Genomic DNA, 23165 nt, shown 5'->3' with positions numbered 1-23165 from the left:
CCAGATGACAGCTGTGTCCTCTCTCTTTGACCAAAGAATGTTTGTCAGTGTATGGTGAAGAGCAGCAAAACAAGGTAATGCTGCAACAGCAGGGACCTGCTGCCATTTGAATTATAGCAGCAGTGGCAGCAAAGTGAGCACAAGGTTCTCTTCACTGATGAACTCTGATATTGGCTGTGTTCAACCTTAAAATTCATCAGTCATGTCAGACCTTAAATAATTATGTAGTACGAAATTTGGGTTGCATGTACACATGCATCAGTGACATAGGATATGCAGCTAGCAATTGGCTAGCCTGCACACATACACCAAGTATATATCTAGTTAGCAACTGACTAGCCTGCGCACATATGCCAGTGGGGTAGAGAGACAGTTAGCTGGTAGTGTGATTGGTATTTCTCTTATTGTAGTGTGCACAGTATATTAACCGCAGAAGTGTTTGCATAGGAATGGATCTCCATTTATGACATGGAAGTCAGTAGAAAAATGGAGTTTGTGGGAATTTCATGACATGCAACATGGGGATATGATGTATTTTAGTTAATAAGACAGAGCAATATTTTGTTTCTTTTATAATAATTTCAGAGTAAGTCTCCTGTCGCAACCACTCAGCGACCAGTTCTTATGACAAGACGCCAGTTAACTGATCCATTTGGTTCTGATGATGAAGATGAAAGGTTCGTATCTGAATACACCAAATAATATCTGTTCACATCCCCTGTTCCATTAAATTTCGATTTTAATGTGTGTATGTGTGGTGAATATACTGAGTTGTGCTGTCTTCTTTCTGTTTTCATGTTGTTATCATATGAATGTCTTGACAGGTCATATCTGAAATCATGTGGAAAGGACGCGACTCTTGACCTGGAGTATATGGAAGTAAAGGAACCAGATTTAAATAATACACATAAATTCAGGCCCTGCCTTACAGAAAACACACTTGATCTCCATAACAAAGGCCAGCCACTTAGTGCTATTAGAGAAATATTTCCATCTGTTGTCAGAATCATGCAAAACATATAAACACACACTGTGGACAAAATGCATTATCTTTAATGATGAATCATGTGGTACATATGTGGTGTGTTCAAAAAGTACCGAACCTTCTTTTTTCCCGCGTAAACCAACAAAGCGCGGGAGGCTCCCTTTGGTGGAGATGTGGAGGGGACATTCATGCGCAGTCGTGAATTTTTTCCTGCCCGCAGAAAGCGTCAGTCACTGGCAGTCAGCCTATGAGTGAGGACGTGTAGTGAGCGCTCATCGGATTCCAGTAAAGTGTAAAATGACAGAACATGAGCAGCGATATTGCATCAAATTTTGCCAAAAGCTTGGCCATACTCAAGTGGAAACCATTCGCAAGATTCAACAGGCTTTCGGGGACGATGCCATGAGCAACTCATGGATAAAGGAGTGGTACAACCGCTTCAAAGATGGCCACACATCAGTGGACAGCGAACCGCGTTCAGGCAGACCCTCAACAAGCTAAAATGAGAATGTCATCGAGCAAGTGTGGACTTTGGTCATGGAGGACTGTCGTATCACAGTCCAAGAACTTGCGAATGAGACAGGGGTAAGCACTGGATCGGTACATTCAATTTTGACCGAGGATTTGGGCATGAGGAGAGTGTCTGCGAAATTCGTACTGAAACTGCTAACAATGGAGCAGAAGCAACGCTGTCTGGAAATCGCACAGGACATGCCGGACAATGCAAACAGTAACACCGTGATCACAGGCGATGAGTCGTGGGTTTATGGGTACGACCCAGAAACCAAGATGCAGTTGTCACAGTGGAAACATCCGACATCCCCGAGACCAAAAAAAGCACAGCAGGTCCGCAGCAATGTCAAGGTCATGTTGGCCATTTTCTTCGACTCCCGTGGGGTTGTGCATCATGAGTACGCACCACAAGGCCAAACCATCACAAAGGAATGCTACCAGGAGGTCCTTCATCGCCTTCGTGATTCTGTGCAGTGCAAATGACCAGATCTGTGCGCAGCAAAAACTTGGCAGCTCCATCATGATAACGCACCCACCCATTCTGCGCATCTGATTCAAGCTTTCGTCACCAAACACAACATCCCTGTGGTTCGTCAGGCTCCCTACTCCCCCGACATGGCTCCGTGTGACTTTTGGCTATTTCCCAAGCTGAAAATGCCGCTGAAAGGAACCCGATTTGAGTCAAGAGAAGACATCATGTGGAATGCGATGGCCTGGCTGGTCACCATTCCAAAAGACGCGTTCCAAAAGTGTTTCCAACAATGGTGGAAGCGCTGGGAGAAATGTGTGCATTACCAAGGAGACTACTTTGAAGGGGATTAGGGTTTTGTACCTCCAAATCAATAAATGTATTTCTGCCGACCAAAGGTTCGATACTTTTTGAACACACCACGTATAGCAACCACTTTCCTTTCAGGTCTCTCAGATGTCAGGAATTTTCCACCCATACAATTAGGTCATGCAAAAAGATGTTTTTGTGTCCATATCCCATGGCTGTGTGAGGTTTGAATTTGAGAATGTGACACCAATCACGTGACAGACTGCATGTTGTCACATCCCACCAGATTGCTCAGAGTTTTGTTTTAATTTCCAGCTCTGTAATTGCTAGTGAAGACAAGAAGAGCTGCAACCGTCCTCTAACAAGATCACAGTCATCACAGGATAGCGTAAGTACTCTTCCTTTCCAGCATGTTTGGGTGGGAGGAATGTTTAATTGAAGAATGCTGTCTTCTGGAATGTGGCTCCATGTAGATTTTGTGTGAACCAACGTTTCGGTGGAATGTTACGCCTCCATCTTCGAAGGTAGAAAAATTCGCCACCCATGCTGGTTCATTCCTCATGGATTTTTCTGCCTTTGAAGACTGAGGCAATATGTTCCTCCTAAACGTTGGTTCACACAAGATCTACATGGCGCCACATCTCAGAAGATGGCATTCTTCATAGTCACCGCTATGGAAACCTCAGATCTTATGTATTATTCCTCTATGGGGAGGCTACTCATTGACATATTCAATGACTCAAGATGCTATAAACCAAGAAGCCCAAGCTACTCAGTCTGCAGCCACCCGCTCATGGTGGTTCCTCGCTCGTGGATTTTCTACCCTGAAGATGGAGGCGATACATTCTTCAGAAACATTGGTTCACACAAGATCTACATGACGCCACATGTCAGAAGATGGCATTCTTCATAGTCACCACTGTGGAAACTTCAAATCTTACAAGGTTTTAATTTGTTACATGTGACATCACCAGGGTGACTATGAAGAGTGGTGTGTCCCAGAGTCTGCTGTTAGCTTCTTGGCTGGTTGCTTGCTTGGTGTACTCTTCAACCCTGATGATGTCATTGAATTTCTACCAGACTACACGGCGTCACGTTCCAGAAGATAGTACTATTCAGATTTTAATTACCAAAATTGTGAAAATTTGTTTTTATTTTTGAACAGGAATCAGTTCATTCTTGTGATACGAGGATGAGCAGAGAAGGGTCAGAAGGATGCGAAACAAACGGTGTTCAACAGGGTCTTTCGCCAACGCATGAAGCTTTCAGTAGACAGCAACATGTAAGACACTGAGTACAGTTCCTTTTCTTGATGGTACAACTGTAGTGTGTTGTCTTTCCTTCTTCTTCTGGCATTGCTTGCACTTTATATGAGTCTTTCTGTTAACATACAGTACACTACTGTACCTAACTGTGTGACTAACTAGTTAATTCTATAGAGCTGAGTCCTCCTTGAGAAGCTAACAGTTGCTCAGCTATTCAAGAAATTTTAGCAGTTTTTAAGCCTGAGGGTTCGTTACAATGATCACAAAAACCTACCACTGACCCCTACCCAGAGCCAGATGAATCCAGCCCACATCCTCCCATCCTATTTCTTTAACATTCGTTTTATATTATTATCCCATCTACACATGTTTCTTCCTATTTGGCTCTTTTGTGCAGATTTCCCTGCCAAAACTTCTCAGGATCCAGTCACTTTAAAATATGTTTTAGATTTGAAATGTTCAGGTTCTGTTACCATGTGCAACATTTTGGCCAGGGCAGTGACAGTATTTTCCTTCTCTATAATTTGTAAATTTCAGTAGCTGAAATTTATGCATTCAGAGTCCAGTCTCTGTCTCAGAATTCAGAATTGCTTGTGAAGCCTGAAGATGCCTCAAGTACTTATGGGTGCAATATTTTGTTTGGAATCACTCAAGTGATTATGGGAGCATTTTCTTTGGATGCTGTGCATTTTACTAATAGAAACTACAAAATACAACGAAGAGGAGTGACAACATGTAGTCTGGTATTTTGGAGGAATGTGTTGCCTTTCTCTTCAGGATTGTAGAGTAAACAAGTCACCGGAAAGATGCAAACAGCAAGCAAAACCCATTGTACAAAATACAGTATTTTGATGGCTGGCCATGTTTCTGTCAGTGGAAGAGAAGAGTACCTGTGGGGCTCAGTAGATAATGGCTGTCCTTAACAGCAGGCAAGAAGTGGGTTCTGTTTAGAACTGCACTGGGTGATAGCACATTGAATGTGCCATATCACAAGATGCTATAATCATACAACATTCCGTCATTATTTTTGGATGTTACCACACACTGAAGTTCAAACCCCTTACTTATGAGACACTACAAAGTCGGTAACCTTGGCCTTTGGAAACCGAGAACTGTATAATATTGTTGCATGTTTAGTGACTATAGATGGGTTTTGGATTCATCATTGGATTTATTGGACTCTTACAAATTGTAACTACAATTCGTTGTACTGCTCTCGCTAATTTGCACACAGTACAATTCAATACAGTGTGCAGTAAATCTGAGACTGCTGTGCCTTCACCGGCCATAGCAGGGTAACGGCTCCGAATATCGTCCTCTGCTTCCATTGCCCAGTGGCTCCAGAGTCCTCACTGGCTGCTGACCCCAGTCAAGACTGACTCAGGCAAGCTGAGAGTCCTGTTATATAGCCTCTGCACAGACCCAGCAGAGAACAGTTCCTCTGTTATCGCATTTGTATCTGTTGCAGCTGTTATGTGATCTTGTAGACATGGAATCGTGTTTACAGAACCTAGCAATGGCTGTCTCTTCTGGTTCTGTTATCATGACTTTCAGCACACATGTCACAGTATATTTAAAAATATAGCTTCTCTACCTGCTTCCTCCTTTCTGTCAGGAACGTTAATAGAGGAAAACCAAAGAGAAATTATGACATTTACTCCACAATTGTGGCAGTGTGTACAGTACTGACTGCTGTTAAAGCCACTTGCTAGTATTGTGGCAGAGTTGGCGAAATTGTTCCTGATCAAGCTGGATGATATAGCAGTACCACTCTGTACTTATATTCACCAGATGCTCTGTACAGATCTCAGCCAGGACATTGGCAATACTGACTGAGGTTTTTGTGTTTTTCCTTGGTACCTCAAGGCACATGCTCAGATAGTACTTCGAGCCACAGCTACTTCTTTCCAGATTACTTCCAGTTCATCATTTATCTTACCATTTGACACTGTATAGACTAGATACTGACAGTGCTGCAAAATAAGACCCCAAAGGAATCTTTAATTTCTTCATTTAAATGCTGTCCCATCCTAATAGTTGTAACTGCTGTATACTGTGAAACTGCCAGTGAAAACAACTGTTCTATGGGTGAAGAGTTGGAACTTCTGCTCGTTGCTTACATTTGTTATTGAAACATTAAACAGCATAGAAAATTCCCCCATAATGATACTTGACAGTGTTGCAAACCTTCAGAATCATGGAATCGGTCAAATTTTGTGTTTCTTGCATATTTAAAAATGTATCTATATGATTTCTTTTGTATCATAATGTTTTCATGAACGTGAATATCAGAGATCTGGAAGGGAAAAATGTGAAATGAGAACATTTCTTGAATGTTTCATGGCCAGTCTCCTTTCATACAGTCAGCCATATTCACCTGGCCAGTATCACTGTTACTGTTAGTTGATACAGATCTGTTAAATAATCTGTGTCATAAAATTTGTAGAACATACACAGATCTTTTGAAATTTAGTTTCAGTAAGAGAAGTTACTGTTTCTTATGAACAGTTATTCAGCTCCTAGCCAGTGCTTATTAACCTGGACAGGTAGCAGGTAATGTTATCTTGTAACCTTCTATTTGCCTAATACATCTACAAGACTTAAGGTCAAGGGTGTGTAAATATTTTAATCACATCTTTTGTCTTTTGGTTCTTCTAATTTGCATTTTCTTGTTTGCAATTTGTGTTGTTTTGCTTCTTACTTCAAGGCCCTTTATTTTGCTTACTCAGTCTGCATGCATTTTTCTGTACAGTGGTTATGGTAATCAAGCATCTAGTATATTTAGAAATACTAACAGAAAGCACCCAGACATGTTATGAAACTTACTTTGTACTCACTTTTATGTATTGTTGCCACAATTGTTAGAGTGATGTAAGTATAGCATTACAGAGCTTCTGGCTGTGATTCAAATACTTATTCTCAATATAGGAACCTATATATTTTTAATTATATGCATAAAATTTAATTTCTTAATCTGAATGCTATTCCTTTTCTGAAGTTTTGGCCACTATATATAGTGATATTGACAAGAAAAGCAGGCAGAGAACAGGTAGTTCTGTTTGCTCCTTTTGTGGAAATAGCTTTTCATTTCATGTGTTCTTGTGTTTAACTTCCTGAAACAGCATTTGTATCCAGTAATGCATTTCCGTTGAATGTGGCATAAGCATCATGCCACTAGAGGCCACCTTACATTGTACTTATCCATAATCCTGAAATGGTGACCATGGAAGCATACACAGTGTGTCCAGGTTCTGTTAGGACAGTGTTCATTAAAAATACAAGACGTGAATTATTTTCAAAATTTCACTCTTTTTATTCAAAATAGTCTCCTACTGAATCAATACATAGCTGGAATCGATTGAAAAGTTTTCGAAAACAGTAACTGTACTCCTTTTGTGGAATCGCATTTAAAACTGCAGTACATTCCCTTTGGATGTCCTGGATGGTGTCATGACAGTCTCCTTTCATCGCCAACTTAACTTTTGGGAACAACCAGAAATCTGCTGGAGCAAAATCTGGCAAATACGGATGATGATCAAGGACTGTGATCCCTTTTCTGGCCAAAAAATTGCACATGATCTTCTATTTGTGGGGTGGGGCATTATCGTGGAAGAGCGACCAGGAACCTTGCTCTCCATATTCAGGTCGAATTTGAAGAATTCTTGCCCACAAATGAGTGAGGACTCTGAGATAATAATCAGAATTCACTGTTTGACCTTCTGACAGAAATTCCTGTGGAATCGAAGAAAACTGTTAGCAGTGTCTTTATTGGACTCTTTTGCGTGCGGACTTTCTTTGGTTTCGACTTCTTTGGGCTGGAACACACTGCACTCTGCCGCTTTGTGAGAGGCTCATATTGAAAACAGAATGTCTCATTACCAGTAACAATCGATTTTATAAATTTTGTATCACTTTGGGCTGACTGTAACTTATCTTTGCAGTGTTCCACTCTGGCATGTTTCTCATCGCCTGACAGTGTGTGTGGTACAAACCGTGCACAGACCTTCCATTTGCCCAAATCCTCTATCAGAATTTGATGCACAATACTTTTTGGTATTCCCAAAAGCTCCTCAATAAGTCTTGTAGAAACACATCTGTCTGATGCAAGGATTTTGGTCATTTTTTTCACATTTTCTTCAGTGCGACTTGTTCTCGGCTTTGATGCACATGAAGAATCTTCAGTGTCCTCCCTGCCATCTCAAAATACAGCATACCATAAAAAAATGTTTGAGTGACTCAAACAGTCACTACCATATGCACTTTTCATCATTTCATATGCTTCCCTGGCTATTTTGCCTAACTTCAAACAAAATTTGATGTTCGCTTTCTCTTCAACTGCCATTTTCCGACGAGCATCAGAACAGTACTGTTACATTCAAGGTCAGAACACATGATGCAGCTATGCTTGCGCTTTGAAATTATAGACAGCCACAGCTGAAACTTCAAGAATCTTAATGCCACAACTCCCCAACAGATGGCATTGCATGGCAAAATTAAAAAAATGAGTCCTAACAGATCCTGGACACACCATGTATGAGGTGGAATAATGCTAGCACTACTGTCAGCAAACTAGCACTGGATCTTAAGATTTTATTTTATAATCAGTCTTAAAAGAACGTGCAAGTTTTATAAAGATATGATGATGGGATAGCCAAATAGAAGGGATGGTAAAGGACTGTAGAAGAAAGGAGGGAAGGAGACAGAAGTGTGAAAGTGGTGAAGGAAAACATGAAAGAAACCTGCCCCTGCACCAAGTAGTTACAACCAGATGACAGAGTATCCTGGGGCCTGTGTTATTGTGGTCGCACCTTATTGTATTATTGTTATCTTTATTTGTACTTAATTTTGTAATTCTTGAAGTATTTTGTATATGAAGAATTAGTGGTGAAAGGACTTCTGCTGAATTTTGAACAGATGCTATGCTCTGTGTGTGTCTGTGTTCATGTGTACATGTGTGTATGGTATGTATTATGTTTATCTCTGATATCTGTCTGTACTGTTTTAATCTTTGATCTCCTAGTTCTGTCTGTTATCATCATCATCATCAGTAATCTGTCAAGACGACAGGTCCACAGTCTCTTTCAAAACAATTCCTCCACTTAATGCGATCTAGAGCTTTCTCCTTCAAATGACAGTATCCTCTTCTGTCCCCAAGGTCATCCAGCATCTTCTTACGTCTTCTTCCTCGTCTTCTTGTCACTTCTATCCGCCCATCTATCTTTCCTTCGATAGCTTCTTTTAGAAGGCAGTTTCTGCGTAAAACATGACCAATCCAATTAGCCTTCCGTTTTCTTATTTCATGTAGGATATTCCTCTGCTCACTGACTCTAATTAACACTTCTTCATTTCTCACATAATCGGTCCAACTGATCTTCTCCATTCTTCTCCAACACCACATTTCGAAACTTTCCAGATGTTTCTGATCTACTGCCCTAAGTGTCCATGTTTCAGCCCCATACAGAGCTATGCTCCAAATGTAGCATTTCACTAGTTTCTTCCTCAAATTTAAGTCCAATTTGCTGGTAAAAAGATTCTTCTTCTTGCTAAATGCAGCTTTTGCCATGGCAATCCTGGATTTGATTGTCTGTTCTACCTGTAATAATAATATAGTATTTAAGAAACTAATGTGATTGAGGGATCTCTTCTGTGAGTGTTTGCAGATTCCTGCTTTTATTATAGTATGTCCAGCATTTCAGTGTTACTATTATGTGTAGCAGCTTGTTACTTTTAAGTGATGTATGTTAGGGGTTGGTGTTCACCGTCTGTCTGTGTGTGTTTGAGGCTTTGGGACAATATATGCATGCTGCATGGTGTAGTGGAATGTTGAAATATACGTCTCATATCATGCTTATACATGTAGAGGTGACACTACATATCATTAGCTTTTATCAGTAGAATACATCAGATACATAATTAGGCTCTTTTCTCTGTATGTTTTTTACATACTGTAACACTTACCACATTGTATGTTTCTCCAGCTTCCATAGATGGCAATAAATGTTTTTAACTTCCTGGTATAGGCCATCAAGTCTTCTCTGACTTCTCATACTACTTCCATCTCTTTCAAGGTCTTCCTTGGCCTTGGCATCCTTTTGGTTTATACTCTAGAAAGTATTTTGGAATTCTTCCATCAGTTTTTCTGTCCAGACAATTTGTCTGGTTTTGTCTTTAATCATCTATCTCATTTTGTACTGGTCGTATTTTTAACTCTTTCCTAATATCTTCATTCACAGTTCAATCTCATGTGCCCTTAAAGTGCTGCTTCCCATATCACAGAATAGGCAGCGATACTGCTATATAAAATTTCTGCCATATTTCTTTCCTTGTTTTTAATTTTGATGTTTCTTCATAAAGCATCACATAATCCCTCATATGTATTGAGTGTGTATAATGTATGTTATTCTTCGCAGGTTATTGTTTTGTTTGTTTATTATTTATTTAACAATAGGATGATCAATCAATATGAAACAGTTGGTGGAATGAAAATTGGCAGGGGAAACAGAAGTACTCAGAGGAAACCTGCCTCAGTGACATTTTGTCACTCATAAATCCCACATGACCAGACCTGGAATCGAACCAAAACCGTGCAGTGGGAACGAGGCAACTGAATGCCTGAGCTATGGCATGGTCTTCACATTATTGGAATGAGATATCTGTTCCAATGTATCTTACAGTCTTTATTGTCTGCAGTTGAGGCTACAGTAATTTGTATGATAAATCCTTCTGAGCTCATTATTTCCCCTTTATGTTGCTCTTCTCTGGCAGCCCAAAGCTCCTGTTCAGTTTCCTTCCTTGTGACATCTTTCCCAGCCCATTGCTCTCACCTTGGTTTTGATCTTCCGTTTGTGCACTTTCTGTTGGTATCAAACTTCAAACATTCTTCAGGATTCTGTCTTCATTCATTCCTATTATAATACAACAAAGAGACAGGCATCCTGTTGATAAACCAGCTGATGGATTCCCTCCACAAAAGACTCCCTAGACTGCTGCTGGTACCACTGTGGCCTTGTCGTCTTTGTATCACCCGAGCTCACAGCCTGACTGTGATACTGATGTTACTCTCATGGTGCAGCACAGTTGTGAAACCCTCTGGAACCTTCGTACCACCATCAACAGAAAATGTCCCACAAGGAGTGTGAGTCCTTGTGAGCATGGTGGGACATTTTCTGTTGATGGTGTACAGAACACACTTGAACCATCTGTCACTGTGTGACTTCCATGTGTGTCACTCCCTCAGGACATCAGTAAGGCCTGTAGATTTGGGTTGGCTCAAGATATTGAGGCTGTGGCAGTGCAGTGGCCCAGAATCCCTTGGCTGGTGCATCAGTGGGATTCCTGCCCCAGTGCCTGTGGAGATTATTTTTACCATTTCATTTCAACAAGCCTGATATTTTAACTCAGTTCCTCATTTGTTCAGATATCCCAGTTTAAACTTTGTTCTTAATTTTGTGTGTTATGTTTAACATGTGTGTGATGTGTGTACAACTTACAATTTGCCAGCATATTTTAACTCGCCATGATGAGCTGAGAGAGCGAGCTCGACAATTGCTGGAACAGGCACGAAGAGAAGCAGCTGCCCGTGGCATTAACTCTCAAGTGACAGTCCAGTCGCCAGTCAAGGTGAGATCACCGTGAGCCGTGTGAAACATGTGCTAGTGTCATAAAGCTGTCTGTATGCTGTGCCGTGTTCCCACTGCTGGGCAGGCCTGCCATTATTCCATGAAAATTGGATTCTTAATTTACTAAATTTGAAATAACAAGTGGATAGCAGTTGATAGTTGATGTAGGTGTTGGCTCTATCAGGCTTCTCTAAGCTGCACTTAAAATTTATCTTTATTTTTGTGAAAACTCTAGGAGACAATTACTTATATGTATGCAGTGGCAACAGATTGTCACTTGATGGGATTGGAAATGGCATGCAGTAACCTTCAGTTGATCAGATGATGGGATTGTTACTGAATATGTTTAGGAATATAAGAATGTGATATCCCTGTCTGTTTCCCCATTTTGCAACTCATGAGGTCCAGACTTGTGAAGATGTTTCGAAACACTTCTACAATTTCTCCCTTTGCTTTCAACTGATGTTTTATTCTTCCATTATCAGTTTTCTTCTGCAAAAAGGAAGGGAGGATATAATAAAATAGTTACTCTTAACATTATGGTATTCTGGGATATAACACCATGTAGTCTGGTAGACAGTACTGATACCGTTGTTTTGGACTTCATGGGGTATGAGTGAGAGTCGTTTCTCTTCAAGATATCAAGTACATTGCCACTGTATCAGTTCTGTGAGAGCTGATGGTAAGACTGTTAAAAGAACTTGGTTACCATGTGTAGAACATTACAAGAGATGCCATAACCACAAAGTGAATAGTGTGCAAGTTTCTTGTTAGCCTCTCTTTGCCTGCTGTGATGCCTCTTCGCCAGTTCTCCCCCCCATCTTTGGCATGCGGCAGTGTGTGCTTGATGTCTGCTGCAGTCAGGACAGCAACTGTGGTTTCTGCTGTTTGCAGAAGCACAGTGCTTCATCATACACACTTATGTCTTCTGGCTTGTGGCACTCAGTAGTCTTGCAGGCATGTACCAGTGTTTGGGCAGATTGTGGGATGTCGATGTTCCAAGAGACAAACACGTAAAACTATAACATTTGTATATATTATTCTCAAATGTACAGAATGGCTGGGAAGCCGTTTCAATATATATATATATATATAGTTCACAAGTTTGCGGGCCCTGAGAAGGGCCGTTTGCTCCACCATGTGTATGCTAGTACTAGTGTGGGCCTTCCTTTACGGTCACTAAGCGGTTACAAGCAGGCAGGATAGTGGCGAGCCTAGCTAAATAGTCCGGTCCTTCTTTATGGCCACTCAGCGGTTATGAGTCGGCGTGAGAGTGGAGTCTAGCTGGGCTGGCACTGCAGTGCATGTGCTGGTGTAGTCTGCTGTCTCAGTGTTGATTGCTGGAGAGCTGCTGCTTCGTGACGTCAGCATAGCTACGTTAGCTGTGTTCAGCAGAGTGAAGACGATTGAAGAAGAACTGATCATAGCGAGTTTTGAGCCCTGCCTTTATACCATGCTTGCTGAGCGGAGCTAGAGGTGCAGTTGTGATTGTGAGCACTGATTGGCCAGCACCCACAATTATCTTCTGGTGGGCCAGACAGTGAGTGCTCTATAAATACGACTGTTGGTCACAATGTGACATTGACTTGGCTTGGGCAGAAGTTAAATATTGTCTGTTAGACCGGCTAAGCTGCGTGTTAGAAAGTGGGATGTTCCCACAAGATCATACTGCTTCTGTCTTCAGGGTCAAAGAGATGTTAAACAAGCAGACCTTTGCCACCGTTGGTTAGCTCTGGGTTTCTCTCAAGGCCTATATCTGAACCTGATTTTCCTTGTGAGACTCGCTGTCTGTGCCAGTTGCATACCATCTCTTTGACCTTGAAGACAGATGCAATGCATGCTTCCAGAACTTGCGTTAACTTGTACATCACCTTGTGGGCCCATCAACAACTCCTGTCGGCACAGTTGCGTAGCTAAACTTGAATACATTTTTTTATAACTGTTCCACCAAAAAATGCAGCCTGGTATAGTAAAATATATACAGTAAATCCTTGCTAACCTGCTTGAAGTTATTTCATATGTTGGATAATCCAGATCGAAATATGAAAAATGAAAAACGCTCTTCACAGTCGAGTACATACTTTAAAAAGACACATGGTATTTAGGAAGGCAGATGAGTAACTTGTCTGTTAAGACAGTTTCTTCAAACCTAAAACAAGTACAACTTCTGAGTCTTCTGTCGATGAATAAATGTATTATCTTTTTATAATTTTTTAATTAAGGCTGTACAATTATATTTTATTTTATTTATTTTCATCATCACTATTTATATAATTAAATTTACCATTTATTTGTATTCTAAGTTCTTTTGCCTTTTAGGGCTACCTTTTGCTTCACTAATCCAGATGGCCACTTCCTCCCCCCCCCCAGTTACGCCAGATTAGCGAGGGTTTATTGCATGCAGTGTAAAATGTTTGTTTAATGAAGTTGTACAGATTCTAGGTTATCTTTTGAACGGTAAAACTACTGTCATCTGAGATGTGACACCATGCAGTCTGCTAGATTGGTAACAAACAGTGTTCAGATGGACTGTTTCTCCCTTCTTGAAGCATACTTCTCTGGAATGTTGATGCTGATGTGCCACAGTACACAGTGTCACATCTCAGAAGACTATAATCTTAGTATTCACTCTCCAGGATCCTCAAATCCAGTTTCTGATCAGGCTGATCTAGCTGATCAGCTTGAATTTTATTCAAGACATAATTTGTTTTTAGGTATATTTAAGAAATTGCCCCATTCTTACCATCAGGTGTAGGCTGTAGATTCCTGCTTGGTTGAGATCATTGGAAGGATCACTGAGCTTCTGTCAAGTTGTGTATTTTAAATGTATATCAGACAATGGATAGTGCCCAGCATAATATTTGTATAATAAGCAGATTGTTGTCACCAACATCTAGGGGATCATTGTACTGAACATTATGCGCTGGGCAGTCGTACATACCATACTGTGAAGTGACAACCCATTCTTAAATCCAAATTTATAATTTATAATAAAATTATTATATGTAGGTAAGTCAATAAGTAAGTTACAAATGGATATAGAACTTAAACAAACAAGAGTACTGATTTGAAAAATGCCTTTATTTCTCAACATAATCTCCCTGTACATTGAGGCACTTGTCCCATCGTTTCACAAGCCCCTGAAAACCAGCAACATAAAATTCTTTGGGCTGCTGTCGGAACTAGGTGGTGACTTCCCTACAGAAGGGTAAGTATAGACACTATAGCCATTGCTATTGGTTGTTCACACAGCATGGTGTACCTCATAATGCACGACAGGTTAGGTTTTCACACAGTCTGTGCATGATGGGTGCCATGCATGCTGACCCCACCACAAAATGCAAAGAATGGGTCTGGCTTTACAGCATCTCAATCACTACCACGATGAAGGACACGATATGCTATCCCGAACTGTCACAGGTGATGAGTCTTGCTACAAGTGACTTCCATTTGTTCGGCCCTCTTAAACATCATCTTTCGGCTGAACATTTTCCCGATAATGAAGCTATACAAAGGGAAGTCACCGCCTGGTTCCGACAGCAACGCAAAGAATTTTATGGTGCTGATTTTCAGGGGCTTGTGAAACAATGGGACAAGTGCCTCAATGTACAGGGAGATTATATTGAGAAATAAAAGCATTTTTCAAATCAGTACCCTTATTTGTTTAAGTTCTGTATCCATTTGTAACTTACTTATTGACTTACCCTTGCATATAAACTGTCATTGCTCTGACTTGAACTGGTCAAAGAGACTTACTGAACAAACAAAACAATACTGAATCATATTGTATAGTAATAGGCTTTTCTGCTTCGTATTTGGGAGAAACTGGGTTTGTTTCTTAGCCAATAGGCCTACTTTCCTGACAGGTTCTTCTGTGGTTTTACTGCCCCTTCAGGCCAATGCTGAGATATTGCATAGTCCAATATCCCAATTTGCCTGTGGTGTGGAGGCCATATTACAGCTGTGTGTGGCAGGGGTACAGTGTCCACTCTGAGGAGGGATGTACAGGACTATGTAGAAAGGAAGCCAGGAGAAGAAGAGTATGGTGGAAAATAGGAGTTTGGAAACTGAAAGGGGGGGGGAGTTAGGAGGAAGAGTGAATACAGGATTCACCATATATGTAGCACAAAATGATATTGAGCCACATACGGAGGTGTGAAAGAACAGAGCTGCTAAGGAGGTTTAGGAATATCGATGCATATAAATAGGCATTAGGTGGACAGTAGGATGCGAGAATAAGGAGTAGTGGCAGAAAGTAGGAATATGTATGACTACATATAAAGAGGAAGACTGTGCCATAGTTAAGACGGTCAGTCACTGGCTTCCCACAGTGGAGGCCCGGGTTCAATCCCAAGTCATGTCATGTGGGATTTATGGTGGACAAAATGGCATGGGGCCAAGTTTCGGTTTCCCCATCCAGTTCCTGTCCCACTGATCATCATCTATCATCTGGGACTGGTACAGTAGGCCAAGTAGTGGCTGGTCTCACCCAACCCCAAGAAACTACAGAAAGAGCAACAAGAGAGGACGCTAAGAAGTGCAGGAGTGAGACAGAACTCAGTTGAGATGACCAGTGGTCATAAGGGGTAGCAATACAATATGTGCTGCAGGAATAGGAACTTAAGTGAACTGCTAGAATGCAGGACCAGATTCAGACTCTGGCACCCCGGAGTGTAAACTGTAGTGGACCTAAGTGTGCCCAATATGGGAGCACCAACCTCAGACATAAATTGTGCACTCTGGCCTCAGTGAGCAGAAGCCAGAAAGGTCAACACATATCATATCTGGAGGCACCAGACAAACAAGAAGTCTGAGGCGTCCTGTTGTTTCACTTATGGTGTTGTGCTGTCTGTTGCTAAATGAATGGATGAAATGAAAAAGTTAAATAGGACNTCCCAGAAGACTGCGTTCTTCATAGTCACCGCCGTGAAAGCCTCACATCTTACATTGTTAAGATTTTCTTATTTCAATTATTCATGCCCTTACATGTTTCAGTCTTCAGAGGGAAGCCTTTACATCAATACAGTTAGAAGCCACTATTCCAGTACATGTTCTGAAAGTTAAAATGTATACATACAATATAAATAATATGCAATTGGCTGTAAAATCTAATGTCTTTACAACTACAGCGGCCGTTCCAATACTTTAAAATATTTATAGTTAATTTGTTAAGAGTCTACTGGAATTCGTAAACCAGGTTCGTGTCGTCTCTCTTATTATTTCTTTTGATGGGAACTGGATGTGTGCCACCTGTCGTTCTCGAGAAGAGGGTTCTTTAATGTTGTCCTGTATGTGTTTGTGGCCCGCTGTGTTGATTTTACTAGACAAGTACACCAAGAATGGAAATAAATTTTATCACCAAGATAAGATAGAGATGCAGGTCCCCAGTTCAATGCAGCATGGTAGCGCTGAGTGATAAGATGGTCAGTGAATAATGAATTGGAAGGGTGTGGAAGGAGATGGTCATTTCCTAATTACAGTAAATTTAGTTCAGGTTAGCGGTCTTGAGATCAAGGTCTGAATTTGAAACTTCTGTATACAAAGGAGGATTATGTATCACTTTACCACTGTGTTTGGTTAAAGTCACTAACAGCAGTTGGTCAAGTGGTCAAGAAATTCCTCTTCATCTCTGGAATCCAGATGTTTATTACTATGTTTATAAGAGCCCAGCACTGGTATTTATTTAGTTGGATCCGTGGCACATCTCCCTATCCTGCTTAAATCATTTCAGTTTTATCTTCCAGTGTATGCCTAGATCTAGAGAGGCCATCTTGTTTTCTGTTGTTGCAGCTAAAATGTAAACATTTGAAATCTCTTCCATGCCTTTGCTACATACCCTGCCACTCTGTTCCTGCTTCACCTGATCACCAAAGATATTCTACAAATTGCAGCTTGAAATAAAAAACGAATTGCCTAAGACCACCAGAATTTAGAGCTGGTAGGAAAAATCTTAAAAGTGTCACCCAAAAGGAAGAAGCTCTATGGGAGGACTCAGTAGTCTTACTGCTGTAAAGGTGATGATGATGATGATGATGATGATGATTAGTAGAAGATTTACTATTCACCAGCGTACTGTCAGATATTTGTTACTCATTCTGTTCATTTACTCCTTGTCTCTACTATTCCCTGAGAACTTTCCCTCCTTTACAATTTGTGCCTATTCGTCTCTGTTATTTGCATCCATCTTGTTGCTTTCAGCTGTCATGATTGATTTAATGCTCTTGTCCTGAGTAAACTTATTACATTCCAAGTAAGAAAATATAACCCATCCTTATAACCTTTTCTTAACCGTTTCTTAAATTCTCCGCCCACTATGTGTCATTGAGTTTTTAATTTCTATGGGCCCCACTGTCAACCCCAACATGTAGGACCAGGGGCTACTTTTCATCTGGCCCCTCCTCTTCTTGCACCCCCCCCACCCCCCACTGGCATAGCTCTCCAGGCATTCTGGGCACACAGAGCTCCCCACCACATTAGGGTAGTAGCCCACGGGGAGGAACTCTTCTGTCTGCCACAATAATTCTGAACAATGGAAATTGGTTTAACATTTTGTGGTGCAGTTCATAGAACACGTGTGTACAGTAATAATTTATTGTGTTCCAAAGTGTGAAGAGGAGCGGCAGCAGCAACTCCGGGAGCGCGCAAGGAGACTGATCGCAGAAGCAAGGATGGGTGTTGTCGGGACACAGACACTGCATTCTGATCAAGGAAGAGGCTCTAGTAAGTTAAATAGTTAGAAACTCACACTGCTGACTGCATATACTGTCTTCTGGTATGTGGTACTATGTATACTTCTGCTCTGTGAATGTGCGTGTGTATACATCTTATGATGTAGGTCCTATGTTGTCTTTACAAATTTAACTGCACCGTATTTCCAGCATACTTCTGGTATTTATATCCTGGTAGGAAGTTTGGGCATGCTTACACAGGACATTCTTCCACAAGGTTACATGCACAAGTGACGACATACCTTGGTTTGTAGAGCAGATGGGCTTTAGTCTGGTAGATACCAATCTGGTATCAGTGGAGATTCTTCAGCTTCACGCACTCAGGTCCTTCCTGTGCAGTGAATATCCTATAACTGAACTCTCTCAATTCGCATTGAGCCAGCCTGAGGTCCTTATTATATAGCCCCAGGATGGACCCAACAGAAACACCAGCCCCACCAGTTCCTCTGTTCTTATTATGGGCAGCTGCCAAGCAATAGTCTGGATATTGTTGACATATATGCCTGCTGTTACCAAACAGCGTATGTTCCTTCTCATGATCATCTTATAGCAACAGTGCTACACCCTATAGTAGCATGAAATATCTTAACTGTGCTTAATTTTATTATGTATAAGTAATGTATCATTGTGATTGCAGTACACAGTGTGTCCATTAAAAATACAATACGTGAATTATTTTCAAAATTTCACTCTTTTTATTCAAAATGGTCTCCTTCTAAATCAATACGTAGCTGGAATCGATTGAAAAGTTTTTGAAAACGGTAACTGTACTCCTTTTGTGGAATCACATTTAAAACTGTGGTGCATTCCCTTTGGATATCCTGGATGGTGTTGTGACAGTCTCCTTTCATCACCGACTTAACTTTTGGGAACAACCAGAAATCTGCTAGAGCCAAATCTGGCGAATATGGAGGATGATCAAGGACTATGATCCCTTTTCTGGCCAAAAAATTGTGCATGATCTTCGATTTGTGGGGTGGGGCATTGTCATGGAGGAGCGACCAGGAACCTTGCTCTCAATATTCAGGTCGAATTGAAAGAATTCTTGCCCACAAACGATTGAGGACTCTGAGATAATCAGAATTCACTCTTTGACCTTCTGGCAGAAATTCCTTGTGAATGATTCCTTTGGAATCGAAGAAAACGGTTAGCAGTGTCTTTACTGGACTCTTTTGCATGCGGACTTTCTTTGGTTTCGACTTCTTTGGGCTCAGTCACGCTGCACTCTGCCGCTTTGTGAGAGGCTCATATTGAAAACACCATGTCTTGTCACCAGTAACAATTGATTTTGTAAATTTTGTATCACTTTGGGCTGACCGTAACTTGTCTTTGAAGTGTTCCACTCTGGCATGTTTCTCATCGCCTGACAGCACGTGCGGTACAAACCACGCACAGACCTTCCGTTTGCCCAAATCCTTGGTCAAAATTTGATGCACAGTACTTTTTGGTATTCCCAAAAGTTCCTCTATAAGTCTTGCAGAAACACATCTGTCTGATGCAAGGATTTCGGTCACTTTTTTCACATTTTCTTCAGTGCGACTTGTTCTCGGCTTTGATGCACATGGAGCATCTTCAGTGTCCTCCCTGCCATCACGAAATACAGCATACCATCGGAAAATGTTAAAGTGACTCAAAGAATCACTACTGTACACACTTTCCATCATTTCATATGCTTCTCCGGCTATTTTGCCTAACTTCAAACAAAATTTTATGTTGGCTGTGTGTTCAACCGCCATTTTCCAACGAGCGTCAGAACAGTACTGTTACATTCAAGGTCAGAACACATGATGCAGCGATGCTTGCTCTTTGAAATTATAGACAGCCACAGCTGAAACTTCAAGAATCTTAATTCCACAACTTGCCAACAGATGGCATTGGAGGGGGGGGGGAAAAAAAAACGAATCCTAAAGGATCCTGGACACACCGTGTATTTAATAAAAATGTGATTACAGTATCATGTTTTATGAATCTTAACATTGTGAAAAATGTCTTCTTTGAAATCATCACCAAGGATTTCACACTTGTTATGTTACCAGCAAATACAGGAGCACTGAATCCATTTTGCTGTCATGTTTGTCTCCAAGTCATATGCGTAATTCCATCCGCATATGGAACAGGTAATGTTGTTATCGTTATTCCCCATTGTCTTTTCAGTGCTCTGTTTAGTGCTCTGGATGTAGGTCTTGTCATGGAAACTTGACCGTCTTCAGAATTTATGGAAGAAGAACCGCACTGGCAGGCCACAGGAGGGGCCAGTTTCATGGTTCTCTGAAGGGGACGTGACATTGTCTTCATGCAAGTCATGCGCATATTGGATGTGTCACGGGTGGAAATGTTTAGGATGAATTCATGTTCTTAATTATTTCACTTTGATTTCTGTCAGAAACCTTAGAAGGTAAAGCTGTTCCTGTAACTGGCTTTGGCGGTCCGCAGGGTTGTGAGATGTTGAGGCTCTCACATTTTTTAGACAGACAGCTCACAGATGATTGTGAAGTTGTCAGCCTTACACACTGGCCACCCTTTACCCCCAGAAAGATTTGTGGTACTCATTTCTGTTAGAGGCTGAGTCGACTCAGGGCCATAGTGTGGCTGGAAGGTTTAGGTCAGTTGAAGAATCCGAGGACCTCATTTGGAATTGAACCTGTGACCTTCCAGCCTCAAGCAACTATACTACCGTGTTCCCCCCAGAAACTGTAGAGGGTGCTGTTGTTATCTCAGGAGTAACACCACTCCTTGAGTGATACCTGATTTTTTGGAAACCAGCATCTGTGACTTTCTGGGTTAAACCTGTTGGTGGTCCCATGTTTCTGTGCTAAGCTATGTGCTAGGCTTCAAACATAAAACTCTCTAAGTCCGAAACAACTTTCCTGAATGTGCATCATGTAGTTTGTAAGTCAGAAGAGAGAGCAGATAGTCTACAAATTTTCCCAATTGCAGGCTTCTTCAGATCGTTGCATTGAATACCAAATTTTGACTTGTCTTGACAACAATTTCTTTGAGTGTTGGCCATGAAGCTTTATAGTTCCTGGAAGCTCTGCAGAGAGTGGAGTCCTCTGGTAGAAGTTTCCTAACAGCTTCTTCAAGTGTTCTGCTGTCATGTTCCTTAGAGGAGGCATGCTTATTTGCTGCTGCTTTACCATATTTTTTGTCTGCTCCGCTATTTCATTATAGGTTAAAAACAAAATAGATTAAAATGGTTGTTAGGTAAAGGAGGGTAATTGTACTATCAAAATTTTTGGAAAGGGTACCACACTGACCAGAAAAAACAAATTGAACTGAGGTATATGGCTTTAACATATTTATATCTCTACTGATTTAAAAACAATGTGTATTTTTTAAATAGGTGATAATATATTTTGTTTCTTTAGGCATTTTTGCAACAGCAGGAACAATGTAAACTAGTGTGATGATTTGACACATGATATTGGAAATTCTTCTGCTGTTCCATGGTTCCATAAGAGCCTACCGTACGAGAGACGTCTCAGAAAGTACAGTATGCAATCATACTTAGCACCTCACAACAAATAAAGAAATTGTAAAATTTAAAGGCAAGCTACTTTTCCATGGGTTTATTCCAGAGAACAGAAACAGGCACTTGTCAGGCTTGCTGTTGTACCCTGAAGATGAGGCAGTAAGTTCCCATGGAACGTTGATGAACATTACCAGACTGTATAACATTTTATCGCAGAAGGTAGTACTCGTTTTTGTGAGATTAGCCACTATCATATCTATTTATATGCAGTATATTGAGCATAGTTTTGCTTGACGGGATGTTTTTGAAAAACCACAATGATTTCATGTCAGATATGCTTCAACAAAGTAAGGGTTTGTTAAAAGTGCAATGAACTCATGTTGTGAATGTGTGTGTGTGTGTGTGTGTGTGTGAGAACAAAGATTTTCAATGGATATATGGAGCTGGGAAGCCATCTACTTCAAAAAATACTTTGCACCATGTACAACATGTTATTATTGTAAGTAGGTGAAAGAAATATAGTTCTAGGCATAAAGTTTGGTGTACTTGTGATGAAAATATAAGACCATGGATATGTAACACATTTCAAGATTCTTGCACAAATGAATCTGTGGTTTAATAATACAGGAAATACACTGAATTATAGAGCAGACATTTCTTTAAAAAAATCCGTTTTGTTTCATGGTTATTGAATGTATAAATTTGTAAGTAAAATCGTGCACTGTTACTACAGATGCTGGCATTTACGAATAACTTTGGGCCTTAAACCTTAACCTCACACTGTCCGATGGTAATCCAGTGAAAATCACAGTGTCATGTTCGATGCTGATGTCATCTGTATGTTCATGTAACATTTTGACCACGACTAAGGCTAAGGCATTTGTTTCCATGTTCACAGACTTACACACAGTTCCTGCTGACAGTGGAAGCCCTCTGAGCTCTGACCCTTCGTCTCCTGACAGGCTGCAGTCTCCCCTCTCTCCCAGTGACAGGTCTGTCGGAAACAAGGTATTGAACAGTTTGTGGAATTTCTTGTTGTGGTCTTCAGCCAAGCAAGGCAGTTCTATTTGTACCACTCCTGATTCAGATCTTCACCAGATCACCAACTATTCAGACTGACGGTTTTTGTGGTTTTCCTCAGTGCCTCCAACCAAATGCTATCTCATTATCTCAGATCAGGCCACAACAGCTTTTACATCGTTTTCAGTTGACCGTTCTGTAGTCATTCCCTGTGTCAAGGTGGGTTAGAATACCTACACCATAGCCCTACGAGTCATAGGAGACGACAAAAAGGGAACCCAGTGCCTGGGGTAAAACTGGGCCACCCTGTCACTATGATGATGATGATGATGATGATAGTGGTGGTGGTTGNGGTTGAGATGATGATGATGATGATGATTATTATTATTATTATTAATATTATTCTCTAATCTTCTAGCCATTTGGTGTTGTATAATGTGGGCAGTTAACAGTATTGTTTTATAAACCATGAATATATGGTTAGAAACCATTGAATTGAATTGAATTGAATTGAATTGAATTGAATTTATTTACATTCTATAAATCCTAAGCAGGTTAGTACCTTTGGATACAGAACAAGTCAAAAGGTTACATACATAAGTACAGGCAATTTTAGCTTAAAAATTAATATAACTTAATTTTACATCATTCTCTATTTACATTGAAGTATTCATCTAAAGAGTAGAAGGAATGAGCATGTAGATAATTCTTTAACTCTGATTTAAACTTTTTAGTATCATTGCCCAAGTTTTTAATACTTTGTGGCAGATTGTTGAACACTTTTA

General features: G+C 40.7%; 1 protein-coding gene across 5 annotated transcripts in view; it reads left to right on the top strand.

Annotated features, from left to right (window-relative positions):
* LOC111863507 (EH domain-binding protein 1) overlaps nucleotides 1–23165 on the top strand; it is a 70922-nt gene that overhangs the window by 26112 nt on the left and 21645 nt on the right. For 4 of the 5 annotated variants that reach the window (XM_023849864.2, XM_023849863.2, XM_023849865.2 and 1 more), the window contains exons 13-18: nucleotides 586–677; nucleotides 2592–2664; nucleotides 3442–3558; nucleotides 11042–11161; nucleotides 17766–17880; nucleotides 22259–22368. In XM_023849864.2, the coding sequence (XP_023705632.1) occupies nucleotides 586–677; nucleotides 2592–2664; nucleotides 3442–3558; nucleotides 11042–11161; nucleotides 17766–17880; nucleotides 22259–22368 (627 nt within the window). The remainder of the gene's footprint in view (nucleotides 1–585; nucleotides 678–2591; nucleotides 2665–3441; nucleotides 3559–11041; nucleotides 11162–17765; nucleotides 17881–22258; nucleotides 22369–23165) is intronic. The other variant, XM_033751094.1, reaches the window with a different exon arrangement.

The sequence above is a fragment of the Cryptotermes secundus genome, unplaced genomic scaffold (genome assembly GCF_002891405.2).
Source record: "Cryptotermes secundus unplaced genomic scaffold, Csec_1.0 scaffold63, whole genome shotgun sequence".
NCBI classification, from domain to species: domain Eukaryota; kingdom Metazoa; phylum Arthropoda; class Insecta; order Blattodea; family Kalotermitidae; genus Cryptotermes; species Cryptotermes secundus.
The sequence above is the reverse complement of the archived record's forward strand: the minus strand, read 5'-3'. Positions and strand labels throughout refer to the sequence as shown.